At 46.3% G+C, this 16,830-nt stretch overlaps 1 protein-coding gene across 1 annotated transcript in view; it reads left to right on the top strand.

Annotated features, from left to right (window-relative positions):
* Nucleotides 1–16,830, top strand: part of LOC121854859 (histone deacetylase 4-like) — a gene marked incomplete at its 3' end in the record, with an annotated part of 99,979 nt that overhangs the window by 65,963 nt on the left and 17,186 nt on the right. Inside the window, exons 4-6 of the mRNA XM_042349663.1 lie at nt 39–202; nt 1,776–1,883; nt 14,266–14,355. Of these exons, the coding sequence (XP_042205597.1) occupies nt 39–202; nt 1,776–1,883; nt 14,266–14,355 (362 nt within the window). The remainder of the gene's footprint in view (nt 1–38; nt 203–1,775; nt 1,884–14,265; nt 14,356–16,830) is intronic.

The following is a 16,830-nucleotide window of genomic DNA, read 5'->3' as shown; positions in this document are numbered from 1 at the left end:
GTGATGACTAACAGGTGTGTCTGTGGTGACCATTACAGAGGTGAGCAGCCCGCCGTTGGGGTCACCACACATAGGGTCACCTCACATAGGGTCACCGCACCTGACCTCTGCCAACGACCTCTCCTCCACCGATATGGCTAATGAGGCCGTCATCCCAGACCCATCCTTCCAGCAACGCCTCCTTCAGGTAGGCCTCTTTCAGGTAGGTCCTTCATCATTTGCTAGGTCCTCCTTTGTGTAGGTCCTCCTCCTTCAGGTAGGTCCTCCTTCAGGTAGGTCCCCATTTCAGGTAAGTCCTCTTTTAGGTAGCTCTTCCATCAGGTAGGTCCTGCTCCTTCAGGTAGATTTTCCTCCTCCAGGTAGATCTTCCTCCTCCAGGTAGATCTTCCTCCTTCGGGTAGATCCTTCTCCTTCGGGAAGGTCCTCCTTCAGGCAGATCTTCCTCCTTCACGCAGGTCTTCCTCCTCCAGGTAGATCCTCCAGGTAGGTCCTTCTCCTTCAGGTAGGTCCTCCCCCTTCAGGTAGGTCCTCCCCCTTCAGGTAGATCTTCCTTCTGGAAGGTTCTTCTCCTTCAGGTAATTCTTCCTCCTTCAGGTAGATCTTCCTCCTTCAGGTAGGTACTCCCCCTTCAGGTAGATCCTCCTCCTTCAGGTAGATCTTCCTTCTGGAAGATTCTTCAGGTAATTTCCTCCTTCAGGTAGATCCTCCTTCGTAGGTACTCCTCCTTCAGGTAGATCTTCCTCCTTCAGGTAGGTACTCCTCCTTCAGGTAGATCTTCGTCCTTCAGGTAGATCTTCCTCCTTCAGGTAGATCTTCCTCCTTTAGGTAGATCTTCCTCCTTCAGGTAGGTCCTTCTCCTTCAGGTAGCTCCTGCTCCTTCAGGTAGGTCCTCCTCCAGGTAGATCTTCCTCCTTCAGGTAGGTCCTTCTCCTTCAGGTAGGTCCTCCTTCAGGTAGATCATCCTCCTTCAGGTAGCTGCTGCTCCTTCAGGTAGGTCCTCCTCCAGGTAGATGATCCTCCTTGAGATAGATCCTCTTCCTTCAGGTAGATCCTCCTTCTTCAGGTACATCCTCCTCGAGGTCGGTCCTACTTGAGATAAATCCTCCTTCAGGTAGGTCCTCCTTCATGTCTGTCCTCCTCCGGGTACAGTAGATGCTCCTCCTTGAGATTAATCCTCCTCCTTTAGGTAGCTCCTGCTCCTTCAGACTAAAAGTTAAAATTGTATTTAAATTATTTACATTTTACATTATAATTTGCAGTTGCTACAGTAGTGTTGTTATCAGCATAGTGTAGGCTACTGCTGTGCCTTATTTGTTTGTCACGATACTTACTGTATAGTTGGTTTAGTAGAGCTTCAGATTATCTTCCAAACGATAGGTTAAGCCCATTAAAAATTCCCTGTGTACAAACACTTGATAATTCAATTGTCCCTTTTTGTATGTTAACTGCATCTTGAGCTGTCTGTCAACTTAATATTGGGGGGTGTACTTGGAGCTAAATCTGACCCTGTTCTGATATTTCTATTATTTTCTCCAACTCAATATGAATCAGTAAACTTGTACTTGCACAGATAGTTAAGATGGTGTTAACGTATTATATATTGGAGTAAATGTTAGTCGCTTATTGTAATCTATTGCCTTGGCGGTACATAGGAGTTAGCTCACTGCTGAGTGTAAACACATAGTGTATTACCGCTTATGTCATTGTATGAAGGAAGGTTGTAACAGTTTTCAATATTCAATGACTTGATGCTGTGTTCTTGGTCTTCTGAACAGCTCAAACAGGAGCAGCAGATCCAGCAACAGCTGCTCCTGCACCAGTACCAGCAACAACAGCAGCAGCTGGCGGAACAGCACGAGAAACAGCTGCAACAGCACATCAAGGTAGGCACCCAAGTGTTGGAAGTTGTTGCTCCCAGGTGAGATGACCCTGGGCCTCCAACACTGACCCTCGGGGCCACCACCACAGACTGTGTCATCTGTGTTTACTTAACCCTGCACCTAATATTGTTATGCTGTTAGAGGCTTGCTGCCCGCCCGCCTTACTCACATGTTTGACCGTGTTGTATAACCTCCCTTGTTCACCACTATACTCTACGCACACACAGGAGTGATAAAGTGTATCTGGACATCCAACACCTTAGAGAATGACGTTAAAGATTATATAGCTATTTGTTCCTATTTGATGAAAGTTTAGCCAACTGTATTAAAAACACTTATTGCGACCATACATACGTCCGTCCGTGCGACCAAACATACCTCCGTCCATGCGACCAAACATACGTCCGTCCGTGCGACCATACATACATACGTCCGTCTGTGCGACCAAACATACCTCCGTCCATGCGACCATACATACGTCCGTCCGTGCGACCATACATACGTCCGTCTGTGCGACCAAACATACCTCCGTCCATGAGACCAAACATACCTCCGTCCATGCGACCATACATACGTCCGTCCGTGCGACCATACATCACGTCTGTGCGCATCGAAAACATACCCGTCCATGAGACCAAACATACCTCCGTCCATGCGACCATACATACGTCCGTCCGTGCGACCCATACATACGTCCGTCTGTGCGACCAAACATACGTCCGTCCATGCGACCATACATACATACGTCCGTCCGTGCGACCAAACATACGTCCGTCCATGCGACCAAACATACGTCCGTCCATGCGACCATACACATACATACGTCCGTCCGTGCGACCAAACATACGTCCGTCCATGCGACCATACATACATACGTCCGTCATGCGACCATACATACGTCCGTCCATGCGACCATACATACATACATACATCCGTCCGTGCGACCATACATACGTCCGTCCATGCGACCATACATACGTCCGTCCGTGCGACCATACATACGTCCGTCCGTGCGACCATACATACGTCCGTCCGTGCGACCATACATACGTCCGTCCGTGCGACCATACATACATACGTCCGTCCATGCGACCATACATACGTTCGTCCGTGCGACCATACATACGTTCGTCCGTGCTCCAGGTTGTTAACTCTGTAAATGGAACAAATAGCAATATAGTTTATCTGAAGTTACTACATAAATACAGTACATGACAACAGCATATGGGAGGAGGCTGTGTACTGTAGTGGTGCAATGGGTAGACTTGTGGTGCTGGCCAGGTTAGGTTAGGTTAGGTAATGTGCTTAACCGACATCCCACCACAATGAAACTCATATTGCCAGAACCTTTATCCTCTTGTGGCTTGATGACCCCCCCACACACACACACCTTCCATAATGTGTGTGTGATTGAAGGTGTGGACCAGCGAAATATTATCCTGCAACTAATATATTATAACCAGACTGTGACGCTCGAGGAGTAGGACGGTCAGGTGATGGTTGTTCTGGAGACGAGAAACCATCCCTCTTTACCTGTAAAAATGTCTCTCTTGTTGACGTTATACTCGCTACCAGAGTTTGTGTTGTGTGTGTTGTTACTCCTGGCCACGCCTCTCCTATCTCGTGAGTGGCTAGCTTGTCTCACTGCTGCTCCTGGCCACGCCTCTCCTATCTCGTGAGTGGCTAGCTTGTCTCACTGCTGCTCCTGGCCACGCCTCTCCTATCTCGTGAGTGGCTAGCTTGTCTCACCGCTGCCCCTGGCCACGCCCTTCGTCTTTTGTGAGTGGCTAGCTTGTCTCATGGCCCCACCCAACGCTGCTCCTGATTGGTTGACCAGCAAAATAGTTACCGTAGCCCTGCCTTCTTGTTTCAAGCTGTTTAATAGTCATGGTTGAAGCTCATTGTGATAATTGTAGGCGAGTGTGTTGTAGTTAGTGAGAAGCTAAGATTATTTATTGTTGTTGAACGATTACTCTCAGTATTGTTCACACACACACACAATAAACCTTTATTGTCTTTTCATTTATAGTAAAAAGTTAATGCATTGTTTATTAATTCATTACTGAGGAAAGTTCACTGAAGGTCGCATGTGACAGTAAGGTGTAGTACAGTGTTTCTCTCTCTCTCTCTCTCTCTCTCTCTCTCTCTAAGGTAGTTCTCCTGATTGGATTATACTTAACTCAATCTCTAATGAGTTCTAACTAGCTTTATCTACGGCTATGCGAATGGTCGTTAGGTTAGGTTGCGTCAAGTTAGTATCGGTTATTTTAGGTTGTGTTAAATGTGGTAATTTTTTCATTTAAGTTCCATCAACGTATCTTAGGTTAGGTTACGTTACGCCAAGTTAATTACGTAAAGTTGTGTTAAGTTAGGTGATGTTATACTGTATATAAGTCTGGTTCGGTTAAGTTACGTTACGCCAAGTTATGTAAACTTACGTAAAGTGATAAATATATTGGTTATATTATCTTAGTTAGGTTATGGTATGTTAGTTAAGAGCAACACGTCAGGTTGTGTTCTGTTATATCTGAACTTACTGTGATATAACTCACCTGTCTTATTCAACTAATTAACCTGCCAGTGGTCTTGGGCGGGAACCTCTGCAGGTGATTAGTAACCTTAAAGTGACCTACCGCGTGTGTGTGTGTGTGTGTATGTATGTATGTATGTATGTGTTACCATCTCGACTTTCGTGGACATGAACCTTTCACCTCAAGTGTTTTTTCTTCAACGACATCGTGTAATCAACCTATTAGGTCGTTCTCGCCAATGACGTCACATGAATTGGCCAATGAGAGCTTTTCTGGTTATTACGTCACATGATTTTTAGCCTGTCAGGAATCATCTTGACAATGACTTACCGTAAAGCAGCCAATCAGAGCTTTTCTTACTAGTTACGTCATTTGATATAGCCAATCAACACGTGTCTTCTCAGTGATGTTACATGAAGCGGTCTATCAGTGCGGTTCTTTAGGGTGATGCCATGTTACCAGTCAAGGTAGACAGCCATGACAAAGGGCGAGTAAATAAAGGGAGAATCATGTGTGGTGGGGCTGAGGGCCGGACCACACACGGGACAGTAAGCTTTTAAATGTTGCTTTTATCGCAGTTTGTGCTCAACAGACCCAGTTGTTGTTGTTTGTCGTCAGTGCGTTTGTTTTTGTGTGATTTTGTAGAATTTTCTTGTAGACTAATTTTTTTTATATTTTTTGTGCTAGAATATATACCAGTATTATTTTGTGCTATAATACACATTAATGATTTTCTTTTATATTTTAAGTTAGATATAAAATACTGATAATATTGTGTTATAAAATGTTTACTATGTTAGTCTTCATGTTCATTGTGTTTTTCCCTTTATAACATTTAAACTTTATTGAATCATTTTTTATAATTTATTTTTGTTCATGGGACGATAATTGAGTAAATGTTTAAATAATAATAATAAATTTGAGGAAAAACAAAAAAAAATTATAAAATAAAACTAAATAAAAGAAATAATTAAAAAAAGCTCCATCGGCGTAAAAGCTAACAAAAATAGCAGTTGTGTTTGTCACGTGTCATTGTTTTTGTATTTTTCTTTAAAGTTTCATTATCGTTTTTACTGTTTTTGTTATTTTTTTCAGGGGTCGTAATTCTTTGTTTGTTGTTTTACTCAATTTCTTCAGTGTTTTTGTTAATAATTAGTCATTTTATTTATTGACGATGACTGATTTATTTATTGTAGTAATTATTAGTATTTATTTATTGAATAGATTTTTATTTTTTTTATTTCTATGACAATTTTATTCATTAATTTAGTTTTTGTTTTTATTTTATTATAATTTATTTGTTATTGTTAATCGGGCGAGCAAACGTTAGCCTGGCGTAGTGTTCATGGGTGTGAGATGACCGCCAGGCGATGTGATGGTGGTAGGTAGTGGTGGTGGTGGTAGTAGGTAGTGGTGGTGGTGGTAGTAGGTAGTGGTGGTGGTGGTAGTAGGTAGTGGTGGTGGTAGGTGGTGGTGGTGGTGGTGGTGAGGTGGTGAGTGGTAGTGAGTAGTGGTGGTGGTGGTGGTGGTGGTGGTGGTGGTGAGGTAGGTAGTGGTGGTGGTGGTGGTGGGGTGGTGGAGTGGTGGTGGTGGTGGGTGGTGGTGGGTGGTGGGTGGTGGTTGTGTGGTGAGTGAGTGGTGGTGGAGTGGGTAGGTAGTGGTGGTGGTGGTGGGTGGTGGTGGTGGTGGTTGGTGAGTGAGTGGTGGATTGTGGTGGTAGTGGTGGTGGTGGGCGTGGTGGTGGTGGTAGGTGAGTGGTGGTTGTGGTGAGTAGTGGTGGTGGTGGTAGGTAGTGGTGGTGGTGGTGGATTTGTGGTAGGTAGTGGTGGTTGTGGTGAGTAGTAGTGGTGGTGGTGGTAGGTAGTGGTGGTGGTGGTTGTGGTGAGTGGTGGTGGTTGTGGTAATCAGTGGTGGTGTTGGTGGTGGTAGGTAGTGGTGGTGGTGGTTGTGGTAGGTAGTGGTGGTTGTGGTAGGTAGTGGTGGTTGTGGTGTTGTTGCTAGTAGTAGTGGTAGTAGAGATGATGTTGGTAGTGATGGTGGTTGTGGTATTGTTGCTTGTTGTGATGATGATTGCTAGTAGTGCCGTTGTTAGTGGCTGTGGTGTTGTTGCTAGTAGTGATGATGGTTGTTATTGAGGGCGTGTTGTTGATAAATGACATATATAAGTTCAGCTCCTTCATGTTTGTATTGTACCACGACCACTATAATAATAATAATAATTAACGGTTTATTGAAAAAGTTCTGCAGCCCGAAGGCTGAAAATATACATTGGACATAAATGTCTTATTACATACATTGGTGGTTTAACAAAAGCCTTCATTAGAGAAAGGTGAAGGAACATACAGTGAGCATACAGATTAATGTTTACACACGTAGATCATGTAAGCTGAGGTGTTGAACAGCAGACATGTAGTGTAGTAACTCCCTCTCAGATGGTGTTATGAGGGACCTCACGTGATGTAGTGGTTCCCTCAGATGGTGTTATGAGGGACCTGACGTGGTTTAGTAATTCCCTCGCAGATGGTGTTATGAGGGACCACGTGGTGTAGTAATTCCCTCACAGATGGTGTTATGGGGACCTCACGTGGTGTAATTACCTCACAGATGGTGTTATGAGGGTCATCATGTGCTGTAGTAATTCCCTCACAGATGGTGTTATTAGGGACCTGACGTGGTGTAGTAATTCCCTCACAGATGGTGTTATGAGGGACCTGACGTGGTGTAGTAATTCCCTCACAGATGGTGTTATGAGGGGGCCTCACGTGGTGTAGTAATTCCTTCACAGATGGTGTTAAATGAGTGAGGTTTGGTCCCAGGCCTTCCTATCGTAGACGGATTAACACATCGCTGGTTGTTGTTGGGTCTCACGGGCCGTTATCATTGGGTACCTGGGACCTCACTGTGTGAAGGTTAACTTGGGTACAACTGTTACTGTTGAGTTGTTCTCACTGACTTAAGCACTGTTCACCTCTGTTTAACACTGGTTCCGTTCCTTTCCTAAATGAAATTGTAACTTCTGGCGAGGACATGTTGATATAAGAAAATAAGGAGTCTGCAATAGGCCGGTTGGCCTGTGCATGGCAGCTCCTGTCGAGAGTTACTACCACTCTCTATCATCCATGAATCTATCTAGCCTCCTTTTGAAACTTTCCAGAGTTCCCGCACTTACTACAAAGTTGCTAAGCTTGTTCCACTCGTCCACCACCCTATTTGTGAACCAGTTTCTTCCTATCTCCCTCCTAAACCTAAACTTATCCAACTTGAATCCGTTGCTCCGAGTCCTATCCTGCTCGGATATTATAAGAACTTTATCTATATCCCCTTTATTGATTCCTTTCACCCACTTAAATACTTCTATCATATCTCCCCGCACTCTTCGTCTTTCTAGGGAATGCAAGTTAAGTTTCTTTAACCTATCCTGATATGGAAGGTTTCTAAGTCCCGGAATCATTTTTGTCATTCTTCGCTGCACCGACTCTAGTGAATTTATATCCATTCTATAATAGGGGCACCAGAACTGAACCGCATAATCGAGGTGCGGCCTAACTAGCGCAAGATATAGTTGCAATAAGACCTCTGCACTCTTGTTACTTACACTTCTAGATATAAAACCCAATACTCTGTTTGCCTTATTTCGAACATTAACGCACTGTTTTCTAGGCCGTAGGTCCGGGCTTACAAGTACCCCTAGGTCTCTTTCACAAGTCGACTTCTCTAGGTTGATGTTGTTCAGGCTGTATACATTATAAGTATTTGTTCTTCCAATATTAAGTACGCTGCACTTGCTGGTGTTGAATTTCATTTGCCATTTTTCAGACCACCCCTGCAGTTTATTTAGATCCTCCTGTAATGCATTTGCATCCTGCCCTGAATTAATTTGCCGCCCTATTTTGGTGTCATCCGCAAACTTGCTTATGTCACTGCTGATCCCAGTATCTAAATCGTTTATGTAGATTATGAACAAGAGTGGGCCTAGTACTGACCCCTGGGGAACCCCACTGGTTACACGGCCCCACTCAGATTTAACACCATCTTCGCTGACCCTCTGCGTTCTATCGGTGAGCCATGATTTTATCCAATTTAAAACTTTTCCCTTGATACCATGAGCCTTAATTTTTCTTAGAAGCCTCTGATGCGTTGCTCTGTCAAATGCTTTGCTAAAGTCTAAGTAAATAACATCGTAATTTCGTCATTATCTACTACCTCGAAGACTTTCCTAAAAAACGTTAGCAGATTTGTTAGACAAGATTTTCCCTTTGTAAACCCATGTTGAGAGTCGTAGATTAATTTGCTTTTCTCTAGATGCGATCGGATGCTATCTGCTATAATTGATTCAAGAAATTTCCCCACTACTGACGTCAAACTGATCGGCCGGTAATTTGACGCTGATGCTCTGTCTCCCTTTTTAAATATGGGTACTACATTCGCCTGTTTCCTTCCGGTGGGGAGGAGGGTTCAGGGGAAGGGGTTGGTATGGGCCAACTTAACAGTTGACCTGGCTGCTCCGAGAGGAGCGCCAGGTATGTCTTGACCCTTCGGTGGTCAAGGATATCAACGCCGCTATGTTTGTATTGTACCACGATCACTCTGTCAACGCCGTCATGTTTGTACAATGCCACGACCACAATGTCAGTGTTACAATGTTTTACTGTACCACAATGTCAATGTTGCAATGTTTGTACTGTACCACGACCCACAATGTCAATGTTGCAATGTTTGTACTGTACCACGACCCACAATGTCAATGTTGCAATGTTTGTACAATGCCACGACCACAATGTCAGTGTTACAATGTTTGTACAGCACCGCGACCACAATGTCAGTGTTACAATGTTTGTACTGTGCCACGACCACAATGTCAGTGTTGCAATGTTTGTACTGTACCACGACCACAATGTCAATGTTGCAATGTTTGTACAGCACCACGACCACAATGTCAATGTTGCAATGTTTGTACTGTACCACGACCACAATGTCAATGTTGCAATGTTTGTACTGTACCACGACCACAATGTCAATGTTGCAATGTTTGTACTGTACCACGACCACAATGTCAATGTTGCAATGTTTGTACTGCACCACGACCACAATGTCAGTGTTACAATGTTTGTACTGCACCACGACCACAATGTCAATGTTGCAATGTTTGTACAATGCCACGACCACAATGTCAGTGTTACAATGTTTTAATGTACCACGACCACAATGTCAGTGTTGCAATGTTTGTAATGTACCACGACCACAAAGTCAATGTTGCAATGTTAGTAATGTACCACGACCACAATGTCAATGTTAGTACTGTGCCACGACCACTACTATGTCAGTGTAGCGTGTTGGTGTAAATACTAACTAGCCCCAAGGAGCTTCTTCACTCACAAGACCACACAGTACACACACCACACCGGGAGGACTACACAGTACACACACACACACACACACACCAGGGGACACACACCACACTACACAAGTACACACACACACACACCGGGACGGACTACACACACACACATACACCGGGAGGGACTACACAGCACACACACACACACACCGGGGGACTACACGGTACACACACACCAGGGAGGGACTTCACAGCACACACACAACCAGGGAGGGGACTCACACACACACACCAGGAGGGACTACACAGCACACACACACACACACCGAGGGACTCACAGTACACACACACACACACCGGGACGGACTACACACACACACACACACACCGGGAGGACTACACACACACACACACACACACACGGGAGGACACAGTACACACACACACACCGGGAGGGTACACACACACACACACACACACACCGGGAGGGGACTACACAGTACACACACACACACCGGGAGGATTTCACACACACACACACACACCGGGGACTACAGACTAACACACGGAGGACTTCAAGCCACACACACAACCGGGAGGACTACACACACACACACACCAGGAGGACTCACACACACACACGGAGGGACACACAGCACACACACACACACACCGGGAGACTACAGTACACACACACAGGGGGAACTACACAGTACACACACACACACAACGGAGGGACTACACGGTACACACACACCGGGAGGGACTACACAGTACACACACACACACAACCGGGAGGACTACACGTACACACACACACCAGGAGAGACTACACAGTACACACCACCACACACACACACACACACACACACACAGGACACACAGGGACTACACACACACACACACACCGGGAGGGGATACACACTGTACACACACACCGGGAGGGCACACAGCAACACCAGGGAGGGACTACACACACACACACACCGGGAGGGACTACAGTACACACACACACCGGGAGGGACTACACAGTACACACACACACACACCGGGAGGACTACGCAGTATACACACACAGGGACTACACAGTACACACACACACACACACACCGAGAGAGACACACACACACACACACACCGGGAGGACACACAGCACACACACACACACACCGGGAGGACTCTACACACACACACCACCGGGAGGGACAGTACACACACACACCGGAGGGACCACAGCACACACACACACCGGGAGGTTACACACACACACACACACCGGGAGGACTACACAGTACACACACCGGGAGGACTACCACACCAGGAGGACTACACACACACACACCGACTACACAGTACACACACACACCGGGAGGGACTACACAGTACACACACACACCGGAGGGACTACACCAGTACACACACACACACACCGGGAGGTTACTACACACAGTTACACAGTAACACACACCGGGAGGACTACACAGCACACACACACCGGGAGGACCACACAGCACACACTAACACACCGGAGGGACCCACACACACACACACGCACCGAGGACTACACAGCACACACACACACACACAGGAGGACTACAGTACACACACACACACACACCAGGAGGGACTACACAGTACACACACACACGGGGAGGACTACACAGTACACACACACACACGGGGGGACTACACACACACACACACACCGGGAGGGACTGCACTACACACTACACACACACACGGGAGGACTACACAGCACACACCACACACACGGGGACTACACGTACACACACCGGGAGAGGACTACACAGTACACACACACATCGGGAGGACTACACAACACACACACACACACCGGGAGGACTACACGGTACACACACACCGGGAGGGACTACACAGTACACACACACATCGGGAGGACTACAAACGTGTTCACTACCACACTAGAAACACTACGTCCAGTCCTGTCACACACACACACACACACACACACACAGGGTGTAGGTCAGGCTGGTGGGCTGCTGCACAGCGTCACGTCAACTGTGTGGGTCAGGCGTCACGTCCTGGGCATCGTCAATCAGGCGTCACGTCAACCGTGGGTCAGGGCGTCACGTCACTGTGGTGGGTCAGGTCGTCACGTCAACAGTGGTGGGTCAGGCGTCACGTCAACAGTGGTGGGTCAGGGCGTCGTCAACAGTGGTGGGTCAGGGCGTCACGTCAACTGTGGTGGGTCAGGTCGTCACGTCAACAGTGGTGGGCCAGGTCGTCACGTCAACAGTGGTGGGTTAGGTCGTCACTTCAACAGTTGTGGGTCAGGTCAGTGTGTGTGTCCTTCCGGCCGCACTGTTTGTAAACTTTGTGGTCAACCCGACTCTCACATCATCACTTGCCCTATGACCTCCTCCTACAGGTCTCCAGCCGTCCCTCCCTGACCAGATATCCCTCCTCCTAGAGAGGGGCCTGGCACTAGGGACCTGCCACTCTTTACCATAAACAGATGAATTGTACCGGGAACTCCCCCCTGCACACTCAACATTTTGTCACTTTATGTTACTTGCTGATAAAAACCGACGACCCTTTAGGCATTTACGCTCGTAGCATGCGTCATGAAGGCAAGCATGAATTCCAACACACAGGAGAGACCTTCCCACTTATGAGCGGAGTCCCTCAGGGCAGCGTCCTCTCCCCCACAAGTGACACTCCGCCTCCCACTAGAATAGGAAACGAAGATATTATGCATGCAGATGACATCACTCAAATAACAACACATCAAGGAAAATCACCAGCGTTACAGTGATCCCCTTATGTAGAAGGAAAGCCCATCCATTAGTAACCAATAATGCCCAGATAGAATACAAAAGCAGAGGCACCCTCCTGGGCCTGCATATATCCACGACAGGTTACTCCCATCATGTCCACAGCAGGAAGGAAAAGGCAAGAAGAGAGCTGAGAAAAGTATACCGCTTTAAAGCGCTTCCTCAGAACATAAAACTGCGCCTGGTGACATCGTTTATCATACCGATATTAACTTACCCAGCAGTTCCTCTTCATACTATGAGCACCACTCGATTATTAAAATTACAGGTGGTCCAAAATGAAGCCCTAAGATTCGTCTCAGGTGAAAGATACCCCTTCACCAGAACCACAGCCGAGATACATAGAGACCTGAGAATGAATTCCATCAACCGGCAGCTGCACACCCTGGCCAGCAGAGTCTGGCAAAAGATAGAACGATCAGAGCAAGAACTCCTTCAAAGACTCCCACCAGACAACAACAACCATAAATGGTTCCCAAAAAGTTACCAAATCTCAAAAGGTCCATTACCACCCCAGATCTACACGGCCAGGCAATAGACAACCTCCCTAGACCAGCATCCGCCAGTAGGGTCGGCAGCATATGAAATAAGGCCCTTAAAACACCCATATATGGGACAGGGTAGGATGTCTAGTGCCTGTACCGACAGACAATAACTAACCCATGACACAACCCTTACACACTATTAGCTTAGCTAGGCGGTCAGCCCGCCCTCTCTTACCTCCTCCTAAATTTCTTTCGTTCCCTCCTTTCTCTGAAAAAAAAGAACTCCGCATGCTTCCCAGATGAGCGCTGTAAACGCTTTTGCGCTTCACCATGCACAGGATGCGATGGGGTGCCCAATAAACTAGCTCCATCGTGGGACAAACCTGAATCTGACTCTTCAGTGTGTTTGTCCGTCCTCCAGCGGGATGTGTGTCCTAGGATTAGTCACATTGATCGTCAGGTCCAGGCAGGGTTGATGTTAAGGATGTAACTTAAGATTGTTGAACCATCCTAGACAATTCCTTACAAGGGGACGTGTTGTAACAACTGCTGTGTTCAGTGTTTTATTTTGTGTACTGCTCGGCGGTAATTGTACCTCACTCTTATAACTGGTTAACGTTACAGTATTTATATTGTACCTCGAAGAGACGGTAGGACGAGTTAATAATGTTGAATACATAATAAAGTTATCCAATCACTGGCCTTGGATCTGTGACGTCATTGGAAAATATACAGTCCTCCCACCTAGGTCTGTGCAGTCATAGAAAAGTTAACCAATCCAGGGCCTTGACTGTTACGTCATTTGAATAATAGCCAATCGTGTATTTCTGTTTTGTGACGTATGACTATGACGTGTGGGGACGGGTTTGTGTGGTGGGTGAAGGTGTACAGTACGTGACAAATAAGACATTTTATTTTTCCATGTATAGTTTATTGTTTTATCTGATTTACTATATTTTATTTCCGTTAGCCCACGGAGACTATGACGTGTCAGATAAAAGTTTGTTTTGTTATTGAGTTTTGAATATTTTGGGACAATGTGTTGTGTGTGGGTGGTGTTATACAACGACCACCACGACTACTGGCGTTGTTGTCGCAGGTGCGCGGTGTAGCAACACTTGCCCTGGCGTTGTTGTTATAGGTGCGTGCTGGTGCCGCTCTCGCTTTGGTCTATCCTTTTCTCTATCTGTGTCTCTTCTCTCCTCTCGTCCACAGCTCCAACAGAGTCTACTCTACCACCAGTTCCAACAGGAGCACCAGCGCCTCCTGGAACAACACCAAAATGAACTACACAGCCACCTCAAGGTTAGTTGTGACCCACACACCGCACAGGACGGACTCCGCGACTCCCCCTCCCTCCCAGTACTAACCCCCTATTTCCGTGTCACCTCATGTTGTATTACCCCCCCCCCTCTATTTCTGCGCCACCCTTTACTATAGCAAATTGCCCTCTGTCTCCCTCGCTCCACATCCCACTATTTCTGCGTCACCCTGTGCATAATAACTACTTCCTTCCCTCACCCTATCACTACATCCACGTTCACGTGTTATAAACTTTACCTCCCCGTCCCCCACCGTCACCTACCCGTCCCCCACCCGTCACCTCCTGTCCCCACCCGTCCCCAAGATTTACGCGTCACCCCAACTTCTCCCCGCCCCACCTTCCCAATTTTATTAATAGAGGAGGTATCCCGACACCTGTACGAAGTTAACTTAACCCCTCTTATATGTGTTTATAATGGCTGATGGGGAGCACGACATGATTAATTAAACTAAGTCAACCAATCAGAGTGCCGTCCACATATCTGAGGGTTGGCGACCACAGTCCTCCACTCTAAAAGTTCCCAGACTGTTTGTACCAATTCTCTTGAGAGTTTCCATTTATTTCCCTTATATTATACCAGGGAAAATTGACCTCACGATACAGTCATCCCAACTTTCTCTATGTTATTATATGGGGATTAATTTTACAGCAGAACCAATGTTATCTCTTCCTTTACCTGAAAGACAACAGATGCACTCGAAGAAAGTGGACTGTGAGACACTTCCTATCAGCGTTCATGATAGAGGCTCGTGTTGCTGTAAACCCCCTCTCTCCCTCCCCCCCTCCCCCCCACTCCTCCGACCCCACCTTACATTTCCAAAGTAATAAAGGTACACTAAGCCGTCCTTAACATAGTAATATACTGTATCTCTCTTTAATAGAAAACCCACATCACTATTACCCCCAACTAAACTAAAATTTCTACCGTATTTTGTGTTGTGGTTGTAGCTGTTTATTGTTGGTGTGTGTGTGTGTGTGTGTGTAATAATAATAATAATAATAATAATAATAATAATTAACGGTTTATTGAAAGAGCTTGGCAGCCAGAAGGTTGAAAATATACAGTTACATATTTGGGGAATGGGTTTCGAATTACAAATAATATACAAGTAACATAAGTGATACAAATAAGATATATAATAACTAGATGGGGAAAAGCTCAAACTACAGTGCATTTCAACATAGTGACAGTGCAAGAAGTAGTATTTACTGGGAGTGAATACACTGTTTTATTACAAGTTATTGATAATTTTTACAATGGTTGGGACTGGGCTGTTCTTATAGCGATCAGTTCGTGCACGTATGGGCTGGATGCGGTTGTGGTGTCGAACAGCAATTCTCAGGCTAGGGATCTCAGGTGGTAGTAAGAGCCGGTGTCGAGGATGGTGTAGTAGCTTCTCACCAAATTTGCAGATGAGGTCGTGGTGATGGTCAGTGAGAGTCGAAAGGGTCAGTGTGTTGAGCACTTCTTGATATGTGGAGTAGGAAGGGAGAGAATAATCTTGTATGCTCTCTTTTGCACTTTTTCTAGGTGTTTACGTTGTGTGGCATTTAGGGAGGAAGACCAGGTAGGGGAGGCATAGGTGAGCTTGGGAAGTATGAATGTTGAGAAAACACTGAGGAGCTCGGGTGCAGGAACTCCGAGGGACTTGAGTCGGCGTAGGAGGAGACGCGGAAACTGGAGGATTTGGACAACTTCACTGACGTGTTTCCACCGAAGCTTGTTGTCTGGTGACGCTGGAGGAGCTTTGAATCTACAACCTGGAGCGTTCGGACCTAAAGTAATGGAATAGAGGTGGACAATGTCGGAGGAGAGGTTGATGCATAAACTGGCGAGTCTGGTGGCGAAGTTGATGGTGACGCGTTGTTGGTGGCCCAGTTTGAGAGACTGTTCAATAAATCCTGATGGGCGTATAGTCGAGTGAATTGTTGACGCTGATCCCAATGGTGGAGTCGTCGACATATTTCCAGCGAGCAGGGGTTTCTCTTAGGGCATTATTGATAAGCATAAGGAAGCAGAGTGGTCCCATCTTAGTGCCTTGGGGGACGCCACAGGTGAGTGACTGAAAGGTGGAGACAGCCCCTCGGAAGCGTACAGCTTGGCGTCGGTGTGTGTGTGTGTTTTCCTCACAACCCGTAAATAATGGTTAACGTGGGCTGGTCTAAGCAGGTTATATTACTGACGTCCCTGCTGGCTGGGACGAACACCCATTGTTGTTGTTTTCTTCCACTAACCTCAGCCAAGCAGATATTGTTTGTTTGTATTTGTTATGGTCATCGGTGTGTTGGACGATATTAGCGGAGGGAATTTGTGCTATGACCTGAAGATTAGACCCCCAGCTTGTTTCACTGTGAGATTAACCACTGTAACCTAACCTAACGCTAACCTAACCTAACCACTGTAACCTAACCTAACTCTCCCAGGTAACTTAAGAGTGTTTAATCATCAGGTGAAA

This window comes from Homarus americanus, unplaced genomic scaffold (assembly GCF_018991925.1).
Source record: "Homarus americanus isolate GMGI-L3 unplaced genomic scaffold, GMGI_Hamer_2.0 scaffold46625, whole genome shotgun sequence".
In the NCBI taxonomy this organism is placed as follows: Eukaryota; Metazoa; Arthropoda; class Malacostraca; order Decapoda; family Nephropidae; genus Homarus; species Homarus americanus.
The sequence above is the reverse complement of the archived record's forward strand: the minus strand, read 5'-3'. Positions and strand labels throughout refer to the sequence as shown.